Source organism: Anomaloglossus baeobatrachus, chromosome 5, assembly GCF_048569485.1.
Source record: "Anomaloglossus baeobatrachus isolate aAnoBae1 chromosome 5, aAnoBae1.hap1, whole genome shotgun sequence".
Lineage (NCBI taxonomy): Eukaryota > Metazoa > Chordata > Amphibia > Anura > Aromobatidae > Anomaloglossus > Anomaloglossus baeobatrachus.
In genome coordinates, this window is record NC_134357.1 from 572,062,669 (window position 1) to 572,084,386 (window position 21,718).

Consider the following 21,718-nt stretch of genomic DNA (forward strand, 5'->3'; position numbering starts at 1 on the left):
ACGAGGAAAGATTGATAATTTGTTTTTTTACCTCCTTTTTAATCCCACCGGTGTGAAACTGCTTTGAGACTACCTATTGTTTTTAATGTGTTATTGCTAACTATATGTTTTGGTGTTGCGTTTGTCTGGGTCAAAAAAATCCTTTTTAACATATCTAAATAAAGTTAATAATTTTTTTTAAAAAAAACTTCTTTTTGTCACTCAAAGTGAATAGGTATTTTTCTGACATAATATTGATTTGAGATACCTCCTAAAAACTAAGATTCTGAGAATTTCTATATTTTTATGTGCATATGGCAGGCTTCTTATCTGAGCCGATTAATACCAGCCAATGGTTGCTGGAGGCGGGTGATGTCTTTTCTGATAAAGCACCCTGCAATACGGAAACAACAGTGACCTTGAAAAAGGTCTTTAATGATCTATACAGCTGTTATAAGGAGAACTTGAAATCCTTTTGGGAGGTTCAATCTCTCGAGAACTATTTAAAACAAGGCATAATCCCCAGAGGCTTAAGGATACCATTGGTACCAGCTACACGGTCTAGAAGCCCAGCTTTGCTGGAGCAGTGGGAAAAAGAATCAAGAGCGGCATCTCTAAGATTCCTACAGATTCTGTTGACAGAGGAAAAATTAACATTAAATAAGACGACTAGTAAACTTACAGAACAGATTGCCCTTTCTCTAAAATATAAAAACGACCCAGACTTTCATAAAAAGGAGCTGCTATTACAAAACTCAGTAGAACGCTTTCAGAACACACTGAAAGAAAGAAAACATCAAAAATTTATTCGCGACCTTACTGAGTTTAGAGAAAATACAGCTTATGATTTTCTGAGAGAAAAAGAGAAAGAAAAAGGTAACCCTCCTACAGATATATCATGTTCTGATTTGGAGGCATCCGATATAGAAAGAGGTAACAATAGAGTTCTACCTCAGAGGAGGAGATATAGACAACAAAGGAACCGATGGCAGGGGTATCAACAAAACATGAGTGTATATGTGAGGCCACATGGCACACTTTAAATAAAAAGATTTTAGTGTTAGGACTGCCCCAGGAGATTTGCCGTGACGTTGGCGGGGTGGCTCGAAAAATTGCAATTTTTTGCCAAAAATCTCATTTTTTCAATAGTACAGCTTGGAATGTTGGTACTGTGCACACTTTGCAATACATAATATTTTTGAGTGGAGGTTGTTTTTATGCTGTTTTTTCTTGTTATATAGGGTCCCAGTTGGTTCTCATCTTGCAGTGCACCTCATGTTTATTTTTCCATCTGTCCTGATTTTTGGCGGTTGGTGGCTGTTCACACTTGCCATGCAACCCCGTCCACTGGCTATTTATTCTAAGCAGCATGTGCTCGGGCCTGTCCCGCCCACAACCATGAATCAGTCATGGAGACGGTGACTGAAAAGCACAAGGTACGTGCTGTGCAGTCCTAATTTTGCATATGTGAGGCCACATGGCACACTTTAAATAAAAAGATTTTAGTGTTAGGACTGCCCCAGGAGATTTGCCGTGACGTTGGCGGGGTGGCTCGAAAAATTGCAATTTTTTGCCAAAAATCTCATTTTTTCAATAGTACAGCTTGGAATGTTGGTACTGTGCACACTTTGCAATACATAATATTTTTGAGTGGAGGTTGTTTTTATGCTGTTTTTTCTTGTTATATAGGGTCCCAGTTGGTTCTCATCTTGCAGTGCACCTCATGTTTATTTTTCCATCTGTCCTGATTTTTGGCGGTTGGTGGCTGTTCACACTTGCCATGCAACCCCGTCCACTGGCTATTTATTCTAAGCAGCATGTGCTCGGGCCTGTCCCGCCCACAACCATGAATCAGTCATGGAGACGGTGACTGAAAAGCATAAGGTACGTGCTGTGCAGTCCTAATTTTGCATATGTGAGGCCACATGGCACACTTTAAATAAAAAGATTTTAGTGTTAGGACTGCCCCAGGAGATTTGCCGTGACGTTGGCGGGGTGGCTCGAAAAATTGCAATTTTTTGCCAAAAATCTCATTTTTTCAATAGTACAGCTTGGAATGTTGGTACTGTGCACACTTTGCAATACATAATATTTTTGAGTGGAGGTTGTTTTTATGCTGTTTTTTCTTGTTATATAGGGTCCCAGTTGGTTCTCATCTTGCAGTGCACCTCATGTTTATTTTTCCATCTGTCCTGATTTTTGGCGGTTGGTGGCTGTTCACACTTGCCATGCAACCCCGTCCACTGGCTATTTATTCTAAGCAGCATGTGCTCGGGCCTGTCCCGCCCACAACCATGAATCAGTCATGGAGACGGTGACTGAAAAGCACAAGGTACGTGCTGTGCAGTCCTAATTTTGCATATGTGAGGCCACATGGCACACTTTAAATAAAAAGATTTTAGTGTTAGGACTGCCCCAGGAGATTTGCCGTGACGTTGGCGGGGTGGCTCGAAAAATTGCAATTTTTTGCCAAAAATCTCATTTTTTCAATAGTACAGCTTGGAATGTTGGTACTGTGCACACTTTGCAATACATAATATTTTTGAGTGGAGGTTGTTTTTATGCTGTTTTTTCTTGTTATATAGGGTCCCAGTTGGTTCTCATCTTGCAGTGCACCTCATGTTTATTTTTCCATCTGTCCTGATTTTTGGCGGTTGGTGGCTGTTCACACTTGCCATGCAACCCCGTCCACTGGCTATTTATTCTAAGCAGCATGTGCTCGGGCCTGTCCCGCCCACAACCATGAATCAGTCATGGAGACGGTGACTGAAAAGCACAAGGTACGTGCTGTGCAGTCCTAATTTTGCATATGTGAGGCCACATGGCACACTTTAAATAAAAAGATTTTAGTGTTAGGACTGCCCCAGGAGATTTGCCGTGACGTTGGCGGGGTGGCTCGAAAAATTGCAATTTTTTGCCAAAAATCTCATTTTTTCAATAGTACAGCTTGGAATGTTGGTACTGTGCACACTTTGCAATACATAATATTTTTGAGTGGAGGTTGTTTTTATGCTGTTTTTTCTTGTTATATAGGGTCCCAGTTGGTTCTCATCTTGCAGTGCACCTCATGTTTATTTTTCCATCTGTCCTGATTTTTGGCGGTTGGTGGCTGTTCACACTTGCCATGCAACCCCGTCCACTGGCTATTTATTCTAAGCAGCATGTGCTCGGGCCTGTCCCGCCCACAACCATGAATCAGTCATGGAGACGGTGACTGAAAAGCACAAGGTACGTGCTGTGCAGTCCTAATTTTGCATATGTGAGGCCACATGGCACACTATAAATAAAAAGATTTTAGTGTTAGGACTGCCCCAGGAGATTTGCCGTGACGTTGGCGGGGTGGCTCGAAAAATTGCAATTTTTTGCCAAAAATCTCATTTTTTCAATAGTACAGCTTGGAATGTTGGTACTGTGCACACTTTGCAATACATAATATTTTTGAGTGGAGGTTGTTTTTATGCTGTTTTTTCTTGTTATATAGGGTCCCAGTTGGTTCTCATCTTGCAGTGCACCTCATGTTTATTTTTCCATCTGTCCTGATTTTTGGCGGTTGGTGGCTGTTCACACTTGCCATGCAACCCCGTCCACTGGCTATTTATTCTAAGCAGCATGTGCTCGGGCCTGTCCCGCCCACAACCATGAATCAGTCATGGAGACGGTGACTGAAAAGCACAAGGTACGTGCTGTGCAGTCCTAATTTTGCATATGTGAGGCCACATGGCACACTTTAAATAAAAAGATTTTAGTGTTAGGACTGCCCCAGGAGATTTGCCGTGACGTTGGCGGGGTGGCTCGAAAAATTGCAATTTTTTGCCAAAAATCTCATTTTTTCAATAGTACAGCTTGGAATGTTGGTACTGTGCACACTTTGCAATACATAATATTTTTGAGTGGAGGTTGTTTTTATGCTGTTTTTTCTTGTTATATAGGGTCCCAGTTGGTTCTCATCTTGCAGTGCACCTCATGTTTATTTTTCCATCTGTCCTGATTTTTGGCGGTTGGTGGCTGTTCACACTTGCCATGCAACCCCGTCCACTGGCTATTTATTCTAAGCAGCATGTGCTCGGGCCTGTCCCGCCCACAACCATGAATCAGTCATGGAGACGGTGACTGAAAAGCACAAGGTACGTGCTGTGCAGTCCTAATTTTGCATATGTGAGGCCACATGGCACACTTTAAATAAAAAGATTTTAGTGTTAGGACTGCCCCAGGAGATTTGCCGTGACGTTGGCGGGGTGGCTCGAAAAATTGCAATTTTTTGCCAAAAATCTCATTTTTTCAATAGTACAGCTTGGAATGTTGGTACTGTGCACACTTTGCAATACATAATATTTTTGAGTGGAGGTTGTTTTTATGCTGTTTTTTCTTGTTATATAGGGTCCCAGTTGGTTCTCATCTTGCAGTGCACCTCATGTTTATTTTTCCATCTGTCCTGATTTTTGGCGGTTGGTGGCTGTTCACACTTGCCATGCAACCCCGTCCACTGGCTATTTATTCTAAGCAGCATGTGCTCGGGCCTGTCCCGCCCACAACCATGAATCAGTCATGGAGACGGTGACTGAAAAGCACAAGGTACGTGCTGTGCAGTCCTAATTTTGCATATGTGAGGCCACATGGCACACTTTAAATAAAAAGATTTTAGTGTTAGGACTGCCCCAGGAGATTTGCCGTGACGTTGGCGGGGTGGCTCGAAAAATTGCAATTTTTTGCCAAAAATCTCATTTTTTCAATAGTACAGCTTGGAATGTTGGTACTGTGCACACTTTGCAATACATAATATTTTTGAGTGGAGGTTGTTTTTATGCTGTTTTTTCTTGTTATATAGGGTCCCAGTTGGTTCTCATCTTGCAGTGCACCTCATGTTTATTTTTCCATCTGTCCTGATTTTTGGCGGTTGGTGGCTGTTCACACTTGCCATGCAACCCCGTCCACTGGCTATTTATTCTAAGCAGCATGTGCTCGGGCCTGTCCCGCCCACAACCATGAATCAGTCATGGAGACGGTGACTGAAAAGCACAAGGTACGTGCTGTGCAGTCCTAATTTTGCATATGTGAGGCCACATGGCACACTTTAAATAAAAAGATTTTAGTGTTAGGACTGCCCCAGGAGATTTGCCGTGACGTTGGCGGGGTGGCTCGAAAAATTGCAATTTTTTGCCAAAAATCTCATTTTTTCAATAGTACAGCTTGGAATGTTGGTACTGTGCACACTTTGCAATACATAATATTTTTGAGTGGAGGTTGTTTTTATGCTGTTTTTTCTTGTTATATAGGGTCCCAGTTGGTTCTCATCTTGCAGTGCACCTCATGTTTATTTTTCCATCTGTCCTGATTTTTGGCGGTTGGTGGCTGTTCACACTTGCCATGCAACCCCGTCCACTGGCTATTTATTCTAAGCAGCATGTGCTCGGGCCTGTCCCGCCCACAACCATGAATCAGTCATGGAGACGGTGACTGAAAAGCACAAGGTACGTGCTGTGCAGTCCTAATTTTGCATATGTGAGGCCACATGGCACACTTTAAATAAAAAGATTTTAGTGTTAGGACTGCCCCAGGAGATTTGCCGTGACGTTGGCGGGGTGGCTCGAAAAATTGCAATTTTTTGCCAAAAATCTCATTTTTTCAATAGTACAGCTTGGAATGTTGGTACTGTGCACACTTTGCAATACATAATATTTTTGAGTGGAGGTTGTTTTTAAAACATGTGTGTACCCTCAGGGTCAAGCATGCCATCTGCCTCCTCTTCCTCTTTGACCTCTTCTTCTTTTTTAGAACAGGGGGTCCCCCGGTACGATTTAAGACCAAAATTTACACCGGTGGGATTAAAAAGGAGGTAAAAAAACAAATTATCAATCTTTCCTCGTATACGTTGACAGAAGGAGATATGAGAGTCCTGAATAAGGGACTCTCATTTGTCCCTACGGAACGTTACGATGCATTTTCTTGGACCAAAGATGTAGCCCTTTTTGGAAGGAAGTTAAAATGGAAAAAAAAATTTCATGACACTGATAAAAATAAGATGGAGACTCTGGGGATTACACCGGAAGATAGGGATACTTTTTGCACATTGTGTGACCTTCAGGAAGAAGGCAATCGGGAACCAGGGACAGGCCCATTCACATCATTAAAAAACAAAAGCACTAGATCACCACCAAGAAGTGATCTTGATAGTGTTGACATCTTTATGAAGGTGGTGAATGAGGATCTCTTACAACTAGGTTTGCTGAAACAAACCGGTGGGGTGTATCTTAACAAGCAAGAAATGGACGCAATGGTGGCTCTAACGAAGAACAACAGCTTTATATGTAAACCTTTGGATAAAGGAGGGAACATCGTCCTCCTGGACCACGAAAGGTATTTATCTATGTGTTCTACTATTCTGAAACAGAGAGATAACTATTGCGTACTGAGCAAAGACCCTACCGTAGTGTTTTCTGGATCTCTGAATGGGCTTTTGAAAACAGCCTTTGAAGAGAAATTGGTTTAAAAAAATGAGTTGGAATTTATGACTAATAAATTTCCAATGATTCCTACATTTTATGCACTTCCCAAGGTCCACAAGGGGACGTCCCCATTAAAGGGACGTCCCATTGTGGCTGGGATCAATTCTCTAACTCAAAATGCAGGCATTTATCTCAATACAATCTTGAGGCCTTTCGTTACCTCCCTGTCCTCATATTTGAGAGACACTAGTGACCTATTAAGCAAAATCGATGGTATTGTTATGGATGATGACACTTTTTTGCGTCTATTGACGTGGAATCCCTGTACAGTTCCATCCCTCACGATAAAGGTCTGATGGCAGTAAAGTATTTTTTGGAGACAAGGGGGGTACAATTTGAAAGGCATAACCTTTTTGTGTTGGACCTTCTCGAACATGTGTTAACCCATAATTACTTCATTTTCAACGGGAAATATTACCACCAGCTCAGGGGCACAGTGATGGGGTGTTCATGTGCCCCATCTTATGCCAACTTGTTCCTGGGCTGGTGGGAAGACACTTTAGTCATCCAAGAACACATGTCGAGATGGACTGACCACCTGCTGTTCTGGGGCCGGTACATAGATGATATTTTGATTCTATGGGCCGGCCCCCAGGACATGTTTAGGGATTTTGTGCAGGAACTGAATAAAAATAATGCTGGGCTGTTTTTTACATCAGAGATCCAGAAAAACGAACTACCCTTTCTCGATGTGGTCCTAAGTAAGGATGAAAGAGGACTTATACAGACTAAAGTCCACCGTAAACCTACTGCATCGAATAACTTACTTCACTGGTCAAGTCACCACCCAACCCCTTTAAAAAGGGGGATACCGAGGGGGCAGTATCTCAGATTGAGGAGAAACTGCTCATCAAGTGTTGCCTTTCACAATCAGGCAAAAGATCTACGTACCAGGTTCTCCGAACGAGGATACCCCTCGGATGTATTAACAAAAGCATATAAAGGGGTAATCGAAAAAGATAGGGAAGATCTTCTTGTCCCAAAATCAAAAGAGACCTCTGAACAGATAGTACGGTTGATTGGTACTTTTGACAATTGCAGTGAGGAAGTGATGACAGTCCTTCGGAGACACTGGGGCATCCTTAGGGCGGACCCAAGCCTGCAGGACTATATTCCACCTAGGCCACTGGTGACATTTAGGAAAGGGAGAGCCCTTAAAGATCGGCTAGTCCATAGTTTCTATGAGGCCCCAAAAGCCCCTGGAACATGGCTTGACAGAAAACCTATAGGGACATTTAGATGTGGGCATTGCAAGTTCTGTAAGTGGGTTGCACAGAAGAAGGAAGTGGTGAGTGCCATCACGGGTAAGACGTACCGGATACGGGAATTTGTAAACTGCGGTTCAGAAGGAGTAATTTACTTGATCACCTGTAACTGCCCCTTGAACTATATAGGTAAAACTAAAAGAGAGTTTCGCAAACGGATAGGGGAACACTTGGGCGACATCCGGAATGCAAGAGACACCCCGGTATCTAGACATGTAAGGTCAGTCCATGGAGGAGATTTGGAAAGTATTGAGTTTACCGCGATTGAACAAGTGTCCTCCTCACCTAGGAAAGGAGATTGGAATAGAGTCCTACTCCAGAAGGAATGTAAATGGATTTATCGGTTCAGATCCACTAATCCTGAGGGTCTGAACGAACAGCTGGTTTTTAATTGTTTTTTGTAGCTGCAGTAGTGTATGGAGGAGGGGTCATCCGTCTACGGCACATAGGCTAAGGACGGTTTTTTCAATTAAATCCTGCCTGGGTTGTTATTGACCAAAAAAGGTTACCCCATAGTATTATTGATTTTTTTGAAAAAAATCAATAGTAGAAAAAAGAAAAAAAATTTTTGAAGCTTTTCCCTAGCCGGGTTCCATCATATCCCCTAAGAATTTAAACAAAATATGAATAGAAATACTGTTAAACAACTCTACGCAAGCATGTGGAAATGGGACTAAATAGGAAGTATTTACTGACAAGTAACTGCACCATTTAGCAAGAAGTCGACTGGGTACACTGATGACCTCTGTTGGATTTTTTGCGGTAATGCAGCGGCTGAAAATATGTATTATATCCGAAAAATGGAATAAGAGCAGACAAAAACATTGTTGTTTTTTATTGCTCTGCCTGGATTTGATACTAAATAGCCCTATCACTGGTGGCTGTCTGGTCCCATAAATTTGATGTAAACTAAATGGAAATGCTGGGTTTAATAGCGCTACTAGATGTCTGGACGCATGCGCAGTGGCCTTTAGCTTTAGCGCATGCGCAGTAGGTGAAACGCATTATGCGTTCCACCTAGAACTTCCTGGTTCGGCAATAGCTAATGCGCAGGCGCCGCGTACGTAGCGAGTTCTTCTGACTATGTTAAATCTGATTAAAAGCTTCAGCGGAAATTTGCTTATATTTAAGATCTTGCGATTGCAGCGATTTAGCTAAAGAATGTTTGTACCAGCCACTGACAGCCCGGTTTATAGATTAAGTATTTTGAGAGACCCCTGGCCAATGGAGTGACCAGGAATGGGTCATGTGAATGGAAAAGGGAGGGTTTTATACTATATAAACCCCAGTGCCTGAGCAATGGTGTGTCACACCGCTCTGATTCCTGGAGGCACTAACATCTAAGGTAAATGATTTACTTCCGTACTGGGCTGTCTAACATGATTTAATATGCTGGTTCCATGCAAAAATGGGGGTTGTCCTGCTGGGGATTAGCTTCTTTCTTTATTATGTGTATTATTAGCCTTATGGATCAAATGGCTTATGGATTTGTTTTTGACTCTGATATTGATCTTGTCATAACAGGCTATTACGCTTCTTTGAAAAATGAAAAAAAAAAATCTCCTGATGAGCTCCGCCGTGTATTTTGCATGGAGTGAAACGCGTTGAAATGAGATGTGACGAGATCCTGAAAAGATGAAATAATATCATATGGACTCCGTATAAAGAATAAGATGGGCAAGATTTGACGAGATCATGTGAAGATGAAATGAAATCATATGGACTCGATTAAAAGAAATTATTGGAGGTCTCTAGGCACATAGGAGACAGATTTGGAGATAAGTAGATAAGCCCCATTATTTTGAATTAACAGTACTCTTCCTGAGATTTATGAGCCTACGTATATATGTATATTTCAGGAGCGCAGGGTCATTTTTAGGGCAAGCCGCCGAGGAATGGGGGCATCGCTTAAATAAGGATGTGCTCCATTGATAGGCAGGGACATTTTTGAGGGGAAGACTAAGGATAGAATATAGTCCTACCTGCTACTTTGAATATTGACGTTATCCCGGGTGGAAGTGCTGTTAGTCATCCACTCTAAACCTCTCTATTTGTCTCCAACAAAGCGGTTGAGACTACCTATTGTTTTTAATGTGTTATTGCTAACTATATGTTTTGGTGTTGCGTTTGTCTGGGTCAAAAAACTCCTTTTTAACATATCTAAATAAAGTTAATAATTTTTTTTAAAAAAAACTTCTTTTTGTCACTCAAAGTGAATAGGTATTTTTCTGACATACCATTTACTGATCCCCATGAATAATCTGATCGCTGTGTTGTTCAGGTCGTTACGATTCCAGGGACACCAAATATGTCCATGTTATTTTTTGATTTGTGATGTTTATTATTTTATAAAAAAGTGTAATAAAATTACATTATTCTATTTTTTTAATTATTTTTAGTAATTTATTTAGAAGGAAAAAAAACCCTCTTTTCATCTTCCTCTAGAATACAGGACACAGAGATGCTGCTCTGTACAATGGAGCTCTATGTCCGGTGTAATCAGAGGCTGCATTGTACGTTTATCTATATAAAATCCTCCCTCTGCCATCATCAATCCTTGTGGCTCAACAGCTAGTGCAGCTAGGAAAGCTAGGAGGGCTGCTGGACACATGTTTGAAAATTGCTGGTTAGAATCCAAGGTAATAAATCCAAGGTAATAAAGAACATTATTTTATAAATATATTTGTCTTTTTTTTCCCTCATTTATTTAGAGTAGTTTTAAGGGTACAGATGAATCTGACTCTTTCCTTCACCTACAAAGAGATGCAGTGTCTATCTATCTATCTATCTATCCATGTATCTATCTATTATATATATATCCCTCTGTCTATAATTTATCTATTATATATCTATCATTTATCTATCTATCCATCTTTCTATCTATCCCTCTATCTATCTATCTGTCCCTCCCTCTATCTATTATATATCTATCTATCATTTCTCTATCTATCTACCAAGTATCTATTTATCTATTATCTATCATGTATTTAGCCCTCTATCTATGTATCTATCTATCTATCCCTCTATCCATCTATCTATCTATCAAATCAAATCAAATCAAATCAAATAGGCTTTATTGGCAGGACCAAAAAAACTATTAGCATTGCCAAAGCAAAAAAAGAAGTGTGAAAGGGGAGTGGGTTAGGGTTGTGGGGATGGGGTGTTGGGGCCACAATTTAGGGAGTGATGGCCCATTTGGACGTCTTTAGTACCCCTCATCTTATGACAAATGGAGACATATTGGGCGGCGATCTCCACCATTGATTCCTCTTCCCCCAGTAGGATGCGGAGTTTCCTCTCCTCGTCCATGGATGGAAAGTCCGGGGTATGAGCGGTAAGTTTCTGGAAGTGGGAGGCCCTCACTCCTGAGTATTTGTCACAGTGTAGTAGGAAATGCGCCTCGTCCTCCAGGGCCCCCTGCTGACAGTGCTGGCACAGTCTGTTCTCCCGCGGCTTGTATGTCTGTCGGTGTCGCCCTGTTTCCACCTCTATCTCTCTATCTATCTTTCTATCCATCCATGTATCTATCTATGTATCTATCTATTATCTATCTATCTATCTTTGCAGCTCAATAATCAGCTTCTGGTTTCTCTACTGCAATACAGAGGTCAAGATTACCAAATCTTCTAATGTTTTTCATTACAGGCAGTGGCTCAATGGGTAGATCTGCTGCCTATAGACAATGAGCTGCGGGATTGTGGGACACATCTCTAAAATCAGGGCAGTCCCGCAGAATCCGGGACGGTTGGGAGGAATGCAATCTGCCTGAGGCTTCCAGTATGTCTGCACCTGTCTGAGGTCCCCAGGATGTCTGCGGCTTCCAATACCGCAGTTACCTGTCTGCCTGTGGGTGTCAGTGCCTCTGCAGTCTTCAGGACTTCTGCTGTATGCCTGTGACTGGTAGTACCTCTGCTACTCGTCCCTGGTTTTCCAGGATATCTGCTACATGTCCGTCCACGGCTCTCAGTCTCCTGTCTGCCTACAGCTTCCATTACCTCATTTTGTGAGCCCTTGACAGAATACCAAGACCATGGCTCCCAATGGCGCAGTTATGACCTCTTTTGGGAGAGGCCCTTTGGGTGGTATGGTCACACACCTATCCTGGGTCTGGGCTCTTCTCGCTACACCCCGGTCTGCTAAACTTTCTTGTGTTCCACATTGGGCTTTGCAAGTAGCCCAGCGTGTTCCATGTGTTGAGCTTCCTAGGCCTATATAAAGCCTATTGTTACGGGGGGACCGGCAGATTAGGACCAGGGGTATATATCCCAATCGCCAGTCGGGGCCCACCGTGCTCCAAATGGTAATGGAGCTGCTGGCACCCTGTGGGTTAGGCGGAGACTATAGAGCTGGATGGCTCTGAGATAACTCAAGGAACCGGTCACGTGTGTAGGGACACGTCAGACCAGACGACAACCCAGTTAGCATTTCGGTGGAGCGGACGCTACTCCGACCACGTGTGTAACAACACGTCAGGCCGGATGGTAACCAGTTAGCGTTGACCGAGAAGACCGCTGCGACAGCGCCCTGTCGGCCACGTGTGTAAGACACGTCAGGCCAAGCGGTCCTCCAATTAGCGTTTCTGGCCACCACTCGACTGGCCACGTGTGTAAAGGACACATCAGACCAGGTAGTTACACCAGTAGCATTTGACTGGGAAGCCGAGGAGGATAATAGGGTTCACACACCCAATCCACGAACACCCTGTTAACTTCACAAGGGTTCTGGGGTGCGCTGTCCGTGCGCGTAGAGGGCACAACCGGACAGGTGGCGCAGCAGGTATTCTGTCCGTGTGCGTAGGAGGCACAACTGAACAGGTGACGCAGCAGTCGCAGCCCAGTTAACGCCACTGGACTGCTCTAGCACAACAGGAACGGTAGCAAGGAAGCACGGCGCCTGACCCTCATGTGCTGAGCCACGAATCTTGGCGTGACAGGCACCGTTCGCCTAGCCCTACCTACCGCTTCCAACAAGGCTTATGCCACCAAGAACTCTAAATGAAGACTGCGCACCTCCATGTTGTCTCCAGCCCCTTTTATAACCTGGGTCCGCCCCAAACCCAGGGTGGAACCACCAAGGTCCAATAGCAGAGTGCAATGTCATCAGTGACGTCACATGCGACCTATCCGGACCACCACATCATTGATGACCTCATGGCAGCCACGCCCCAAACACTTCACCAGTCATCGTCTGACGACCAATGGTGAGGTGCCAGATCATAGGGGCGGGCCTCTGCGAGCCAGTCTGGAGTTGCCACGTCATCAGGACACCTGACACCCTCTGCCCTATCAGGGCCTGCCACCTTACGGACATGCTCAGTGAGGTCCTTACCGGACCTAGCCTCTGATGCACTAAGTGCCTGAGCATGCTCAGTAGCCTGAGCAACAGGCTTAGAAAGCAGACTATCAGTTTGAGCATGCTCAGTAGGCACATCCCAGAACTTAGACACAGCACGAAGTCCAAGTACCTGTGCAAAGAGGCTGTTAGGGTTAATTGTGGGAGCATGCTCAGTAGCCTGAACTGAGGACTTAGTCTCAGACATAACACAAACAGGCTGAGCATGCTCACTAGGCAAAACACCGGGCTTAAACTCTGGCTGGGGTAAATCGGCGCACGCATGCGCACTAGCCGCCTCTCCACACTTAGACGTGGTGGAAGGAACAGCCAACTGGACGACCCGAGGCATGGCCAAGAACGGCAGCTGGCGCCTGGGCGCAACAGGAACCGCAGCAGGCTGCTTGCGGCTATGGCGGCGCCGGTTCGTAACACCTATCAAGACATAAACGTGTGCCTTGGTATTAGGACTGTTAGTTTGTATGTGCACAGCTACAGTTGAAACTAGAAGTTTCCATTGATTAGTTAAAAAGACACATCTGGGGGCGTGGTTTGGTCATGCAGTAAAGAAGCACACTAGCTTCGCTCCTGCTCCCGGATCGGCAAACAGCCAGTTAAATCAGCCGACGGTGACCAAAAACAGAGTATGAGCCAGAGGAGAGGGAGGAGAACGCAGGGGAGCGACGCCCGGGACCCCCAGCCAGAAAAGAAAGGAATCGCACGTTTTTTTTCCAGGACCAGCGCCAGCCGCAGCCTCACATACCTGCAGCTCTTCCAAGATGTCTGCGGTGGATCCACGAGGTGCTGGAGCGGCGGGCGTGAGAGGAGAGAGGAGCGGTGTGCAGTGTGAGGGGCCCCGTCAGCAGCAACCACAGCAGTCAGGCTTGGAGCGCCGGTCCCCCACTGTAAAAAGTGGAGCAGTGACAAGGGGAGCCAGCAAACAGCAGGAGGTGCCGGTGGCAGCGGAGCAGAGGTCAGCAGGCAAGTCAGGAGGAGAAGGTGACAGGCCTGACACCCCCTGGACGGCAGAGTCACCAGGTACTGGAGGAGAGCCCTCAGCCCACAGGCACAGAAGCAAAGTCCCCATCAGATAAGGAGAGTCAGCAGGAGTCACAAGCAACGGAGTGCCTTGGGAGTGGGGGAGGGGAGATGAAACCGGAGGGGGGGCCCCAGAAGCTCTGTGTGCACCACCACCAAACCTGCTTCAGAGGCATCAGGGGTCCTTGCTGAGCTGAAAGAGCTGCGTGCTCATATAAATACCATCCCCACCAGAGAGCAAATGGAGACTTACACAGCCAGGCTGGAATCTGCATATAAAGAGGAGCTGGAGACCTTAAAGGGAGAAGTGGAAAAGATAGAAACCAAGGGTCAGGCTCATGATGTGAGAATTCAGGCTCTGGAGGCAGCGGTTCAGGATCAGCAAAAGATGACCGATCAGCATTCTCATCAGCTACAGTACTTAATAGAAGCTATGGATGATGCTGAAAATCGAGGGAGAAGAAATAATCTTAGAGTGTGGGGTCTCTCGGAATCCATAGAGTCCAGAGACCTCCCTGACACTTTGCAAGCCATCTTTAATGACATTCTGGGAGAACCTCCGAATAAAAATCTGGAGCTTGACAGAGCTCACAGAGCCCTGGGCCCTAAACCTGCAGAGCTGGACCGTCCGAGAGACGTTATATGTTGAGTGTATAGCTATGTCATAAAGGAGGCTATTATGCATAAGATTCGTAATGGTGCCTCGTTGTCCTTTCAGGATAGAAGGATTTTCATCCTCCCAGATCTATCTTGTCTTACTTTGCAGAAGAGAAGAGCTTTGAGACCCCTTCTGGATATGCTGCGTGCTTATGAATTTCCTTACAGCTGGGCATTCCCCTTTCGTCTTAAAGTACACCATGCAGGACGCCTGCACTGCCTATGTCACCCCTCTGATCTTTCAGCTTTCTCCAGGGCTCTCGACATACCTATGGTCAATATTGAGGACTGACCTGCATTTCCCCTGGGTCCGGTGGGTGGTGAGTCCCGGGAGAGGCGGGAGGGTGTGGCCCGTAAGGGAAGGAGGGAACGGGTGGCTCCACATCCCCCTTGAGGGAAAGAATGGTTATCTGACAAAGTGGTAATGTTTTCCTTATCTCCCTTCTGGACGCTCAAGTGAGATTATGATGTGGCGCCATTCGAACTTTCGTTATGTTTATTGTTGTAAGAGGATGCAGTTCTTTATATGTTAATGGGCGGGCAGCTTTACCATAGGTCTCACGCTTTAACCTCGGAAGCGTAGGTGTTAAGCGCCACGAAAAAGGAATGTTTTTGGTCAGTTATCCGAGTTGGAGATATATGTTTTTGAGATGGAACGAATCCAAACTTTTGTGATTAGCCTTCCTCCGTTTAGAGGGGCTGGGTAGGGGGGAGTTTACATATAACAGTGTAGGCAAGTAAGTTTATATATATATCTATCTATATATGTGCATATGTTCAGACATGAAAATTTGTAAGAGGTGTGTTTTTTTTTTTTGTTTTTTTTTTTCTCTCTCTCTCTCTCTCCCACAGTCCCTCTCTTTAATAGATAAATAGGTCATTAAAGTAACTTTGGTTTTCTATCCGGGACAGGTAGCCATGCATTGGAAAGGACTCCCCGATTGGGATTAACGTCACGCGTTAGTGACGTTTTTGTTCTATCCCACAGATATGTATTCTAAGAGTCTGTTGTTCAGTTTCAATATTTAAAGTGATTTAGGGTGCGATAGTACCCAATAGTTTGTATTATCTTGTTCTCCCTTTTTTTTCTTTTTCTTCTTTCTTATACTTTTTCATCTTCTCTCTCTTGGTCTTTCTCGGTGCTTTTTTCTTTCCCTCTTTCTTCCCTATTACCTTCCCCCTGCTTTAACTTTAAATTTCTCCTGCCTAATCCCCATCGGGCTCGCCCCTGGTCTGTATCTCTATTGGGTCCCTTCCGGACCTAATTTTCCCCATACTAATATCCTTTCTTATCAGCCTCTGACCTCTCGTTCCCTTAACTGGAATCACCTCTCCCTCTCAAAATGACAGAAATTAAATGGGGATCCCTTAATGCATGGGGGCTGAATCTCCCGCAAAAGCGAACCCAAGTGTTATATGATATGCATAAAAAAAGGTACATATTCTGTTGATACAAGAGACACGTTTTAAGACTGGCCATCTCCCCTGCTTTAAAGACAGATACTATACATCATGGATACATGGTACAAACCCTGAATCTAAATCGGGTAGGGGGGGGGGGGTGTCTCTATAGGCTTGCATAAGTCCCTGGTTCATTCGGTTAAGGATCAAGTAATAGACACCAAGGGTAGATATATTTTTTTGAAGATTGAAGTTAACTCCACCATTTTCACCATAGTAAACTGGTACCTCCCTAACAGAGACCCGACGTCTATGTGCTCCTCCCTCCTGTCCGCATTGGCAGAGTTTGCAGAGGGAATTTTGGTGGTGTGGGGTGATTTCAACTTCACATTGGATCCTAAGTTGGATTCTTCATCAGGCTCCCATCCCCTGTCTCAAAGAATAATAATAATAATAATCTTTATTTCTATAATAATAATAATAATAATCTTTATTTCTATAGCGCCAACATATTCCGCAGCTCTTTACAATTCAGGAGACTCATATACATATACATAGCATATACATAAACATATACAAACAAGTAATTATAGAAGATACAATATTTAAAGGGAAAAAAAAGGCAACCCTGCTCGTGAGAGCTTACAATCTACAATGAGATGGGGGGAGGGGCAAGGTACAAGTGCTTATTTACAATGACAATCCAGCCATCTCAAGGAAATGGGGGATAGAAAAATCAATGTGGTGAAAAGAGCCATTCAACATCTCCGTCTGGTAGATGTGTGGAGAGCGCAACACCCCACGGATCGCGATTATTCATACTTTTCCCCGGCGCATTTCTCATATAGTCGCATAGACTTATTCTTAATTAGCCAGCGTGCTCTGACCTGGCAGATACAGTCCTCTATCGGAAGTATCTCCTGGTCTGATCATGCCCCAATATTCCTATGTATCACTATACCGGATGGAGTTGTGAAACCATGGAATTGGAGGCTCAATGACACACTGCTGAGAGACCAGGGGTGCGTAGACGAGATACGGCGCACTATTTCGGAGTTTTTGGAGGTGCATGCGGGGGACCCCACGGCTCTTCCAACACAGTGGGAAGCGCTTAAATGCGTTGTAAGAGGAATTTTCATAAAGAATGGGGCCAGGCTTAAGAGGGAAAGGGCGCAGACGATCTCATCTTTGGTAGAGAGGATATCAGTCCTGGAGCGGGCCCATAAGAAATCACTCTTGCCAGCTGTCATGATCGATCTCACCAAAGCAAGAGAGGACCTCAAAACTCTGGTCAACCAGCATTATGAGCGCCAAAAAATTAGATTCAAACGTTTTATATACGAACATAGTGATAAATGCGGGAGACCATTGGCCAGACTCCACCCGCAGGGGGATCCTTGCTATATCCCAGTGATTAAGCGTAGGGACGGTACTGCTACTCAGAATCCAATTCAAATCGCGGAACGGTTTCAAGAATTTTTTACGGATCTGTAACACATTAAGGGGCAGTTTGGAGATATGGCTCCAGAGGACTTGGAGCAAAAAATTGAGGAGTACATACAAAAAACATCTCTCCCGTCTGTCCCCGCGGTATCGATAGAGGCACTGGAAGAGGATTTCTCAGAGGCAGAGGTTACAGATATAATTGGGGATTCTCCGGCAGGGAAGAGCCCGGGTCCGGATGGATTCACCCCCAGGTTCTACAAATTATTCAAAGACCAGATAGCCCCATACCTAACAAGAGTATTTAATGCTGTCTCTGTTAGTGCCCCCTGGGTAGCCCAGTCACTGGAGGCACATACAAGCGTTATCCCCAAGCCAGGAAAGGATAATATGGGAGTAGCCAATTACAGACCCATTTCCCTAATTAATATTGATATCAAACTATATTCAAAGGCCTTGGCCAATAGATTGGCTCAGTTGCTCCCGGAAGTAGTACACACAGACCAGGTGGGGTTTGTTAGGGGTCGAGAGGTCAGAGATAACACCAATAAGCTGCTCCTCCTTATGGCACGATCAAGGGTTCTGTCATTACCTATGTGCCGGCTTTCGGTAGATGCAGAGAAGGCCTTCGATCGTGTCAGCTGGAGGTTTATGTTGGCTTCTTTGCGACAGTTGGGGTTGGGTACCAAATTTATAGAACGGGTGGCATCCTTATATAATGGACCCACGGCAAGAGTGAGGGCAAATGGGTTTTTGTCCTCCCCATTCCATATCCATAACGGAACAAGGCAGGGGTGCCCATTGTCTCCACTGCTGTACGTTATCACAATGGAACATCTGGCAGTAGCCATTCAAAACAACAATCACATCCAAGGAGTCGAGATGGGGGGGAAGACAGTGTAAATTGGCCCTCTTTGCGGACGATCTCCTTTTGTTCATTACTCAGCCGCGGATTGCGTTTCCTTCCCTCATTAGAGAGTTTGAGGTGTTCGGGAACCTAAGCAACTTCAAAGTGAACTTCTCCAAGAGCGAGGCCTTGGATGTGACCTTGCTGGACGAGGATTTGGAGTTTCTTAGGGACAATTTTCCTTTTAAATGGCAGAACTCAGCTTTAAAATACCTGGGGATAATGGTTTCAAAGGACCCTACACAAATTTTTTCTTTAAATTTCTTGCCCCTTTTGGAAAGAACAATTAGAGACTTGAATAAATATGATAAACGTAGCCTTTCCTGGTTTGGGCGTATCAACACAATTAAAATGGATATCCTCCCTTGATTCTTATTTTTGTTCCAGACTACCCATATGGGACTACCAGCGTTATCTCCCATGGTTGGGAGTGGTGTTTAGGGGTCGATTGGGAAAGGAGACGGAGCTCACAAAGGCGGCGTTGAAGACTTGGGACTTGGAGGTTAAGGCTGGGGGATTATCCTTGGGGAGGGGACCACTGACTCCTCTTTTTGGCAACCCAGAGTTTCCCCCTGGTCTCTCCTCGGGACGTTTCTTGGGGTGGAGTCGGGAGGAAGAACCTCGTTTCCATCATATCCTTGGGGGTCAGGTGTTGCCTCCCCGGGAGATCATTGCAGCTACAAGGGAGGAGATGTCACCCGCTCACTCTCTCTCACTTCTATACAAGTATATGAACTGGAGAAATGAAGCGGACAGCCCCAAGTTCGTTATGGGTTGGAGGGAGGAGCTAAGAGAGGATATGGGGGAGGAGGAATGGCAGCGGGCGTTTTTCTGGATGCACAAATTATCGATGGCCTGCTCAGCACAAGAAAAAAATTATAAAGTTCTTACTCACTGGTACCGCTGCCCAGCGACCCTACATAAGATCTTCCCCGTGGTTTCAGATAGTGGAGATGCAGAGAGGACAGAGGTTCCATGCTACACATTTGGTGGAGTTGCCCAAGATTCAACCCTTTTGGGAGTCTGTATTTTCAATCTATTGCAAGATCAGTGGGAACCAGGTGGATAGCTCTCCACAGATAGCTCTTCTCTCGATTCTCCCGGGCTCCGTTAAATCCCAGAGATCTGACTTACTAAGATTTTGCTTAACTGCAGCGCGGATGGTTATCCCAAGACTGTGGAGGTCGGTGGAGTGTCCTGCTGTGGGGGACTGGGTGAGGGAGATGGTCAATCTCCAGAGGATGGAGGACCTCACTGCAGAAAAAGATGGGACATGTGACAAAAACTAAGTCCCCTGAGTTCAGAGAGATACTTGAACAAGTTTGTTCGGGAGAGGTGATTCCCCCCCCCCTCTTTTCCTTCCCTTTCCCCTAGATCCTTCTTACTTGTTTTTTTTACTTTATTTCTACCTTCCCTTTTCTTCATTCTTACCTAATCTTTTACGCTAACATATCTTCTCCTTACTTCTTGTTCTTAACGGATTCTTCCTATCTGTCCTATTTCTTCTTTTATGTATTTATGTTTCCGGTTAAAGAGGTTATGTAGGGTATTTAAAATATTAGAGAGTAGGATGTTCTCAGCAATATTAACCTGAAAACCCTGTATAATTATTATTGGAAAAATTCATTGTAATTGAGTATGTGTCAATATGTTATACCAATAAACACAGTTTAAACATAAAAAGACACATCTGCAAGTTTTTCTCAATATCTGACATGAAATCAATATAAACCTTTCCCGTTTTAGGTCAATTAGGAACCAAAATTATTTATTATTTGTCAAATGCAGAATAATGAGAGAGAAAAAGAGAGAGAGAAAGAGAGAGAGAGAGAGAGAGAGCGAAAAAGAGAGAGAGAACGTCTCCTGCCTGCGACTTCTGTACTTCTGCTCCTCGTCCCAGATCTTCCAAGACCTCTACAAATGTCTGTTTCCAGCCTCCAGCGCCGCACTTTATGAGCCCCTGACAACACTAACCTATACAATTAAAAATGAGAACACATCGTACACACACAGCCCCACTCCATACACGTCATATAAACATGTCTCCGCTACATACACGTCATATACACACAGCCCCATTCCATACACGTCACATGCACACGGCTCCGCTCCGTACACATTGTACACACACGGCACTGCTACATACATGTCATATACACACAGCTCCACTCCGTACACATCGTACACACACGGCTCCGCTCCGTAGACCTTGTACACACGTCATATACACACGGCTCCGCTCTGTACACCTCGTACACGGCTCCGCTCTGTACACCTCGTACACACACGGCTCCGCTCCGTACACACACGGCACCGCTCCGTACACATTGTACACACATAGCTCCACTCCGTACACATCATATACAGACGGCCCCGCTCCGCACATCATATACAGACGGCCCTGCTCCGTACATGTTGTACACACACGGCCCCGCTCAGTACTCGTACACACATGGCTCCACTCTGTACACATGGTACACTTGCCACAACCTCCATCAGGAATGCAGGGTCACACAACCCGGAGCCTAATCATGTTACGGTGCCTCCGACAGCTCCGGGAATCCACAGGTTGGTAGGCAAATGTAAAAGGGAATACAGTAGTAGAGGAAGGTGAGTAGGTGGTCTCAGGGGCTGATTCCGTACTCCAGCTATGTGTAGTGGCTGAACTCCCTGGTCTGGTGTTACTTTCATGTGGTTCCTGGCATGTGCAGACACCCAGATCATAAGGCATGAAAGTCCTTATAATCCATATAACCTGCATTGCTGACAATGCACACTATAAGAAGGTCCATATAACCTGCAGTGATGACAATGCGCACTATAAGCCGGTCCATATAACCTGCAGTGATGACAATGCACACTATAAGCCGGTCCATATAACCTGCAGGGCTGACAATGCACACTATAAGCCGGTCCATATAACCTGCAGGGCTGACAATGCACACTATAAGCCGGTCCATATAACCTGCAGTGCTGACAATGCGCACTATAAGCCGGTCCATATAACCTGCAGTGATGACAATGCACACTATAAGCCGGTCCATATAACCTGCAGTGATGACAATGCACACTATAAGCCGGTCCATATAACCTGCAGTGATGACAATGCACACTATAAGCCGGTCCATATAACCTGCAGTGATGACAATGCACACTATAAGCCGGTCCATATAACCTGCAGTGTAGATAATGCA

At 44.7% G+C, this 21,718-nt stretch overlaps 1 protein-coding gene across 1 annotated transcript in view; it reads left to right on the forward strand.

The window, feature by feature from the left end:
- The window catches only part of LOC142313072 (uncharacterized), a 102,271-nt gene that overhangs the window by 39,213 nt on the left and 41,340 nt on the right, over positions 1-21,718 (forward strand). Inside the window, exons 5-8 of the mRNA XM_075352055.1 lie at positions 301-912; positions 7,142-7,967; positions 14,351-14,753; positions 14,835-14,966. Of these exons, the coding sequence (XP_075208170.1) occupies positions 301-912; positions 7,142-7,967; positions 14,351-14,753; positions 14,835-14,966 (1,973 nt within the window). The remainder of the gene's footprint in view (positions 1-300; positions 913-7,141; positions 7,968-14,350; positions 14,754-14,834; positions 14,967-21,718) is intronic.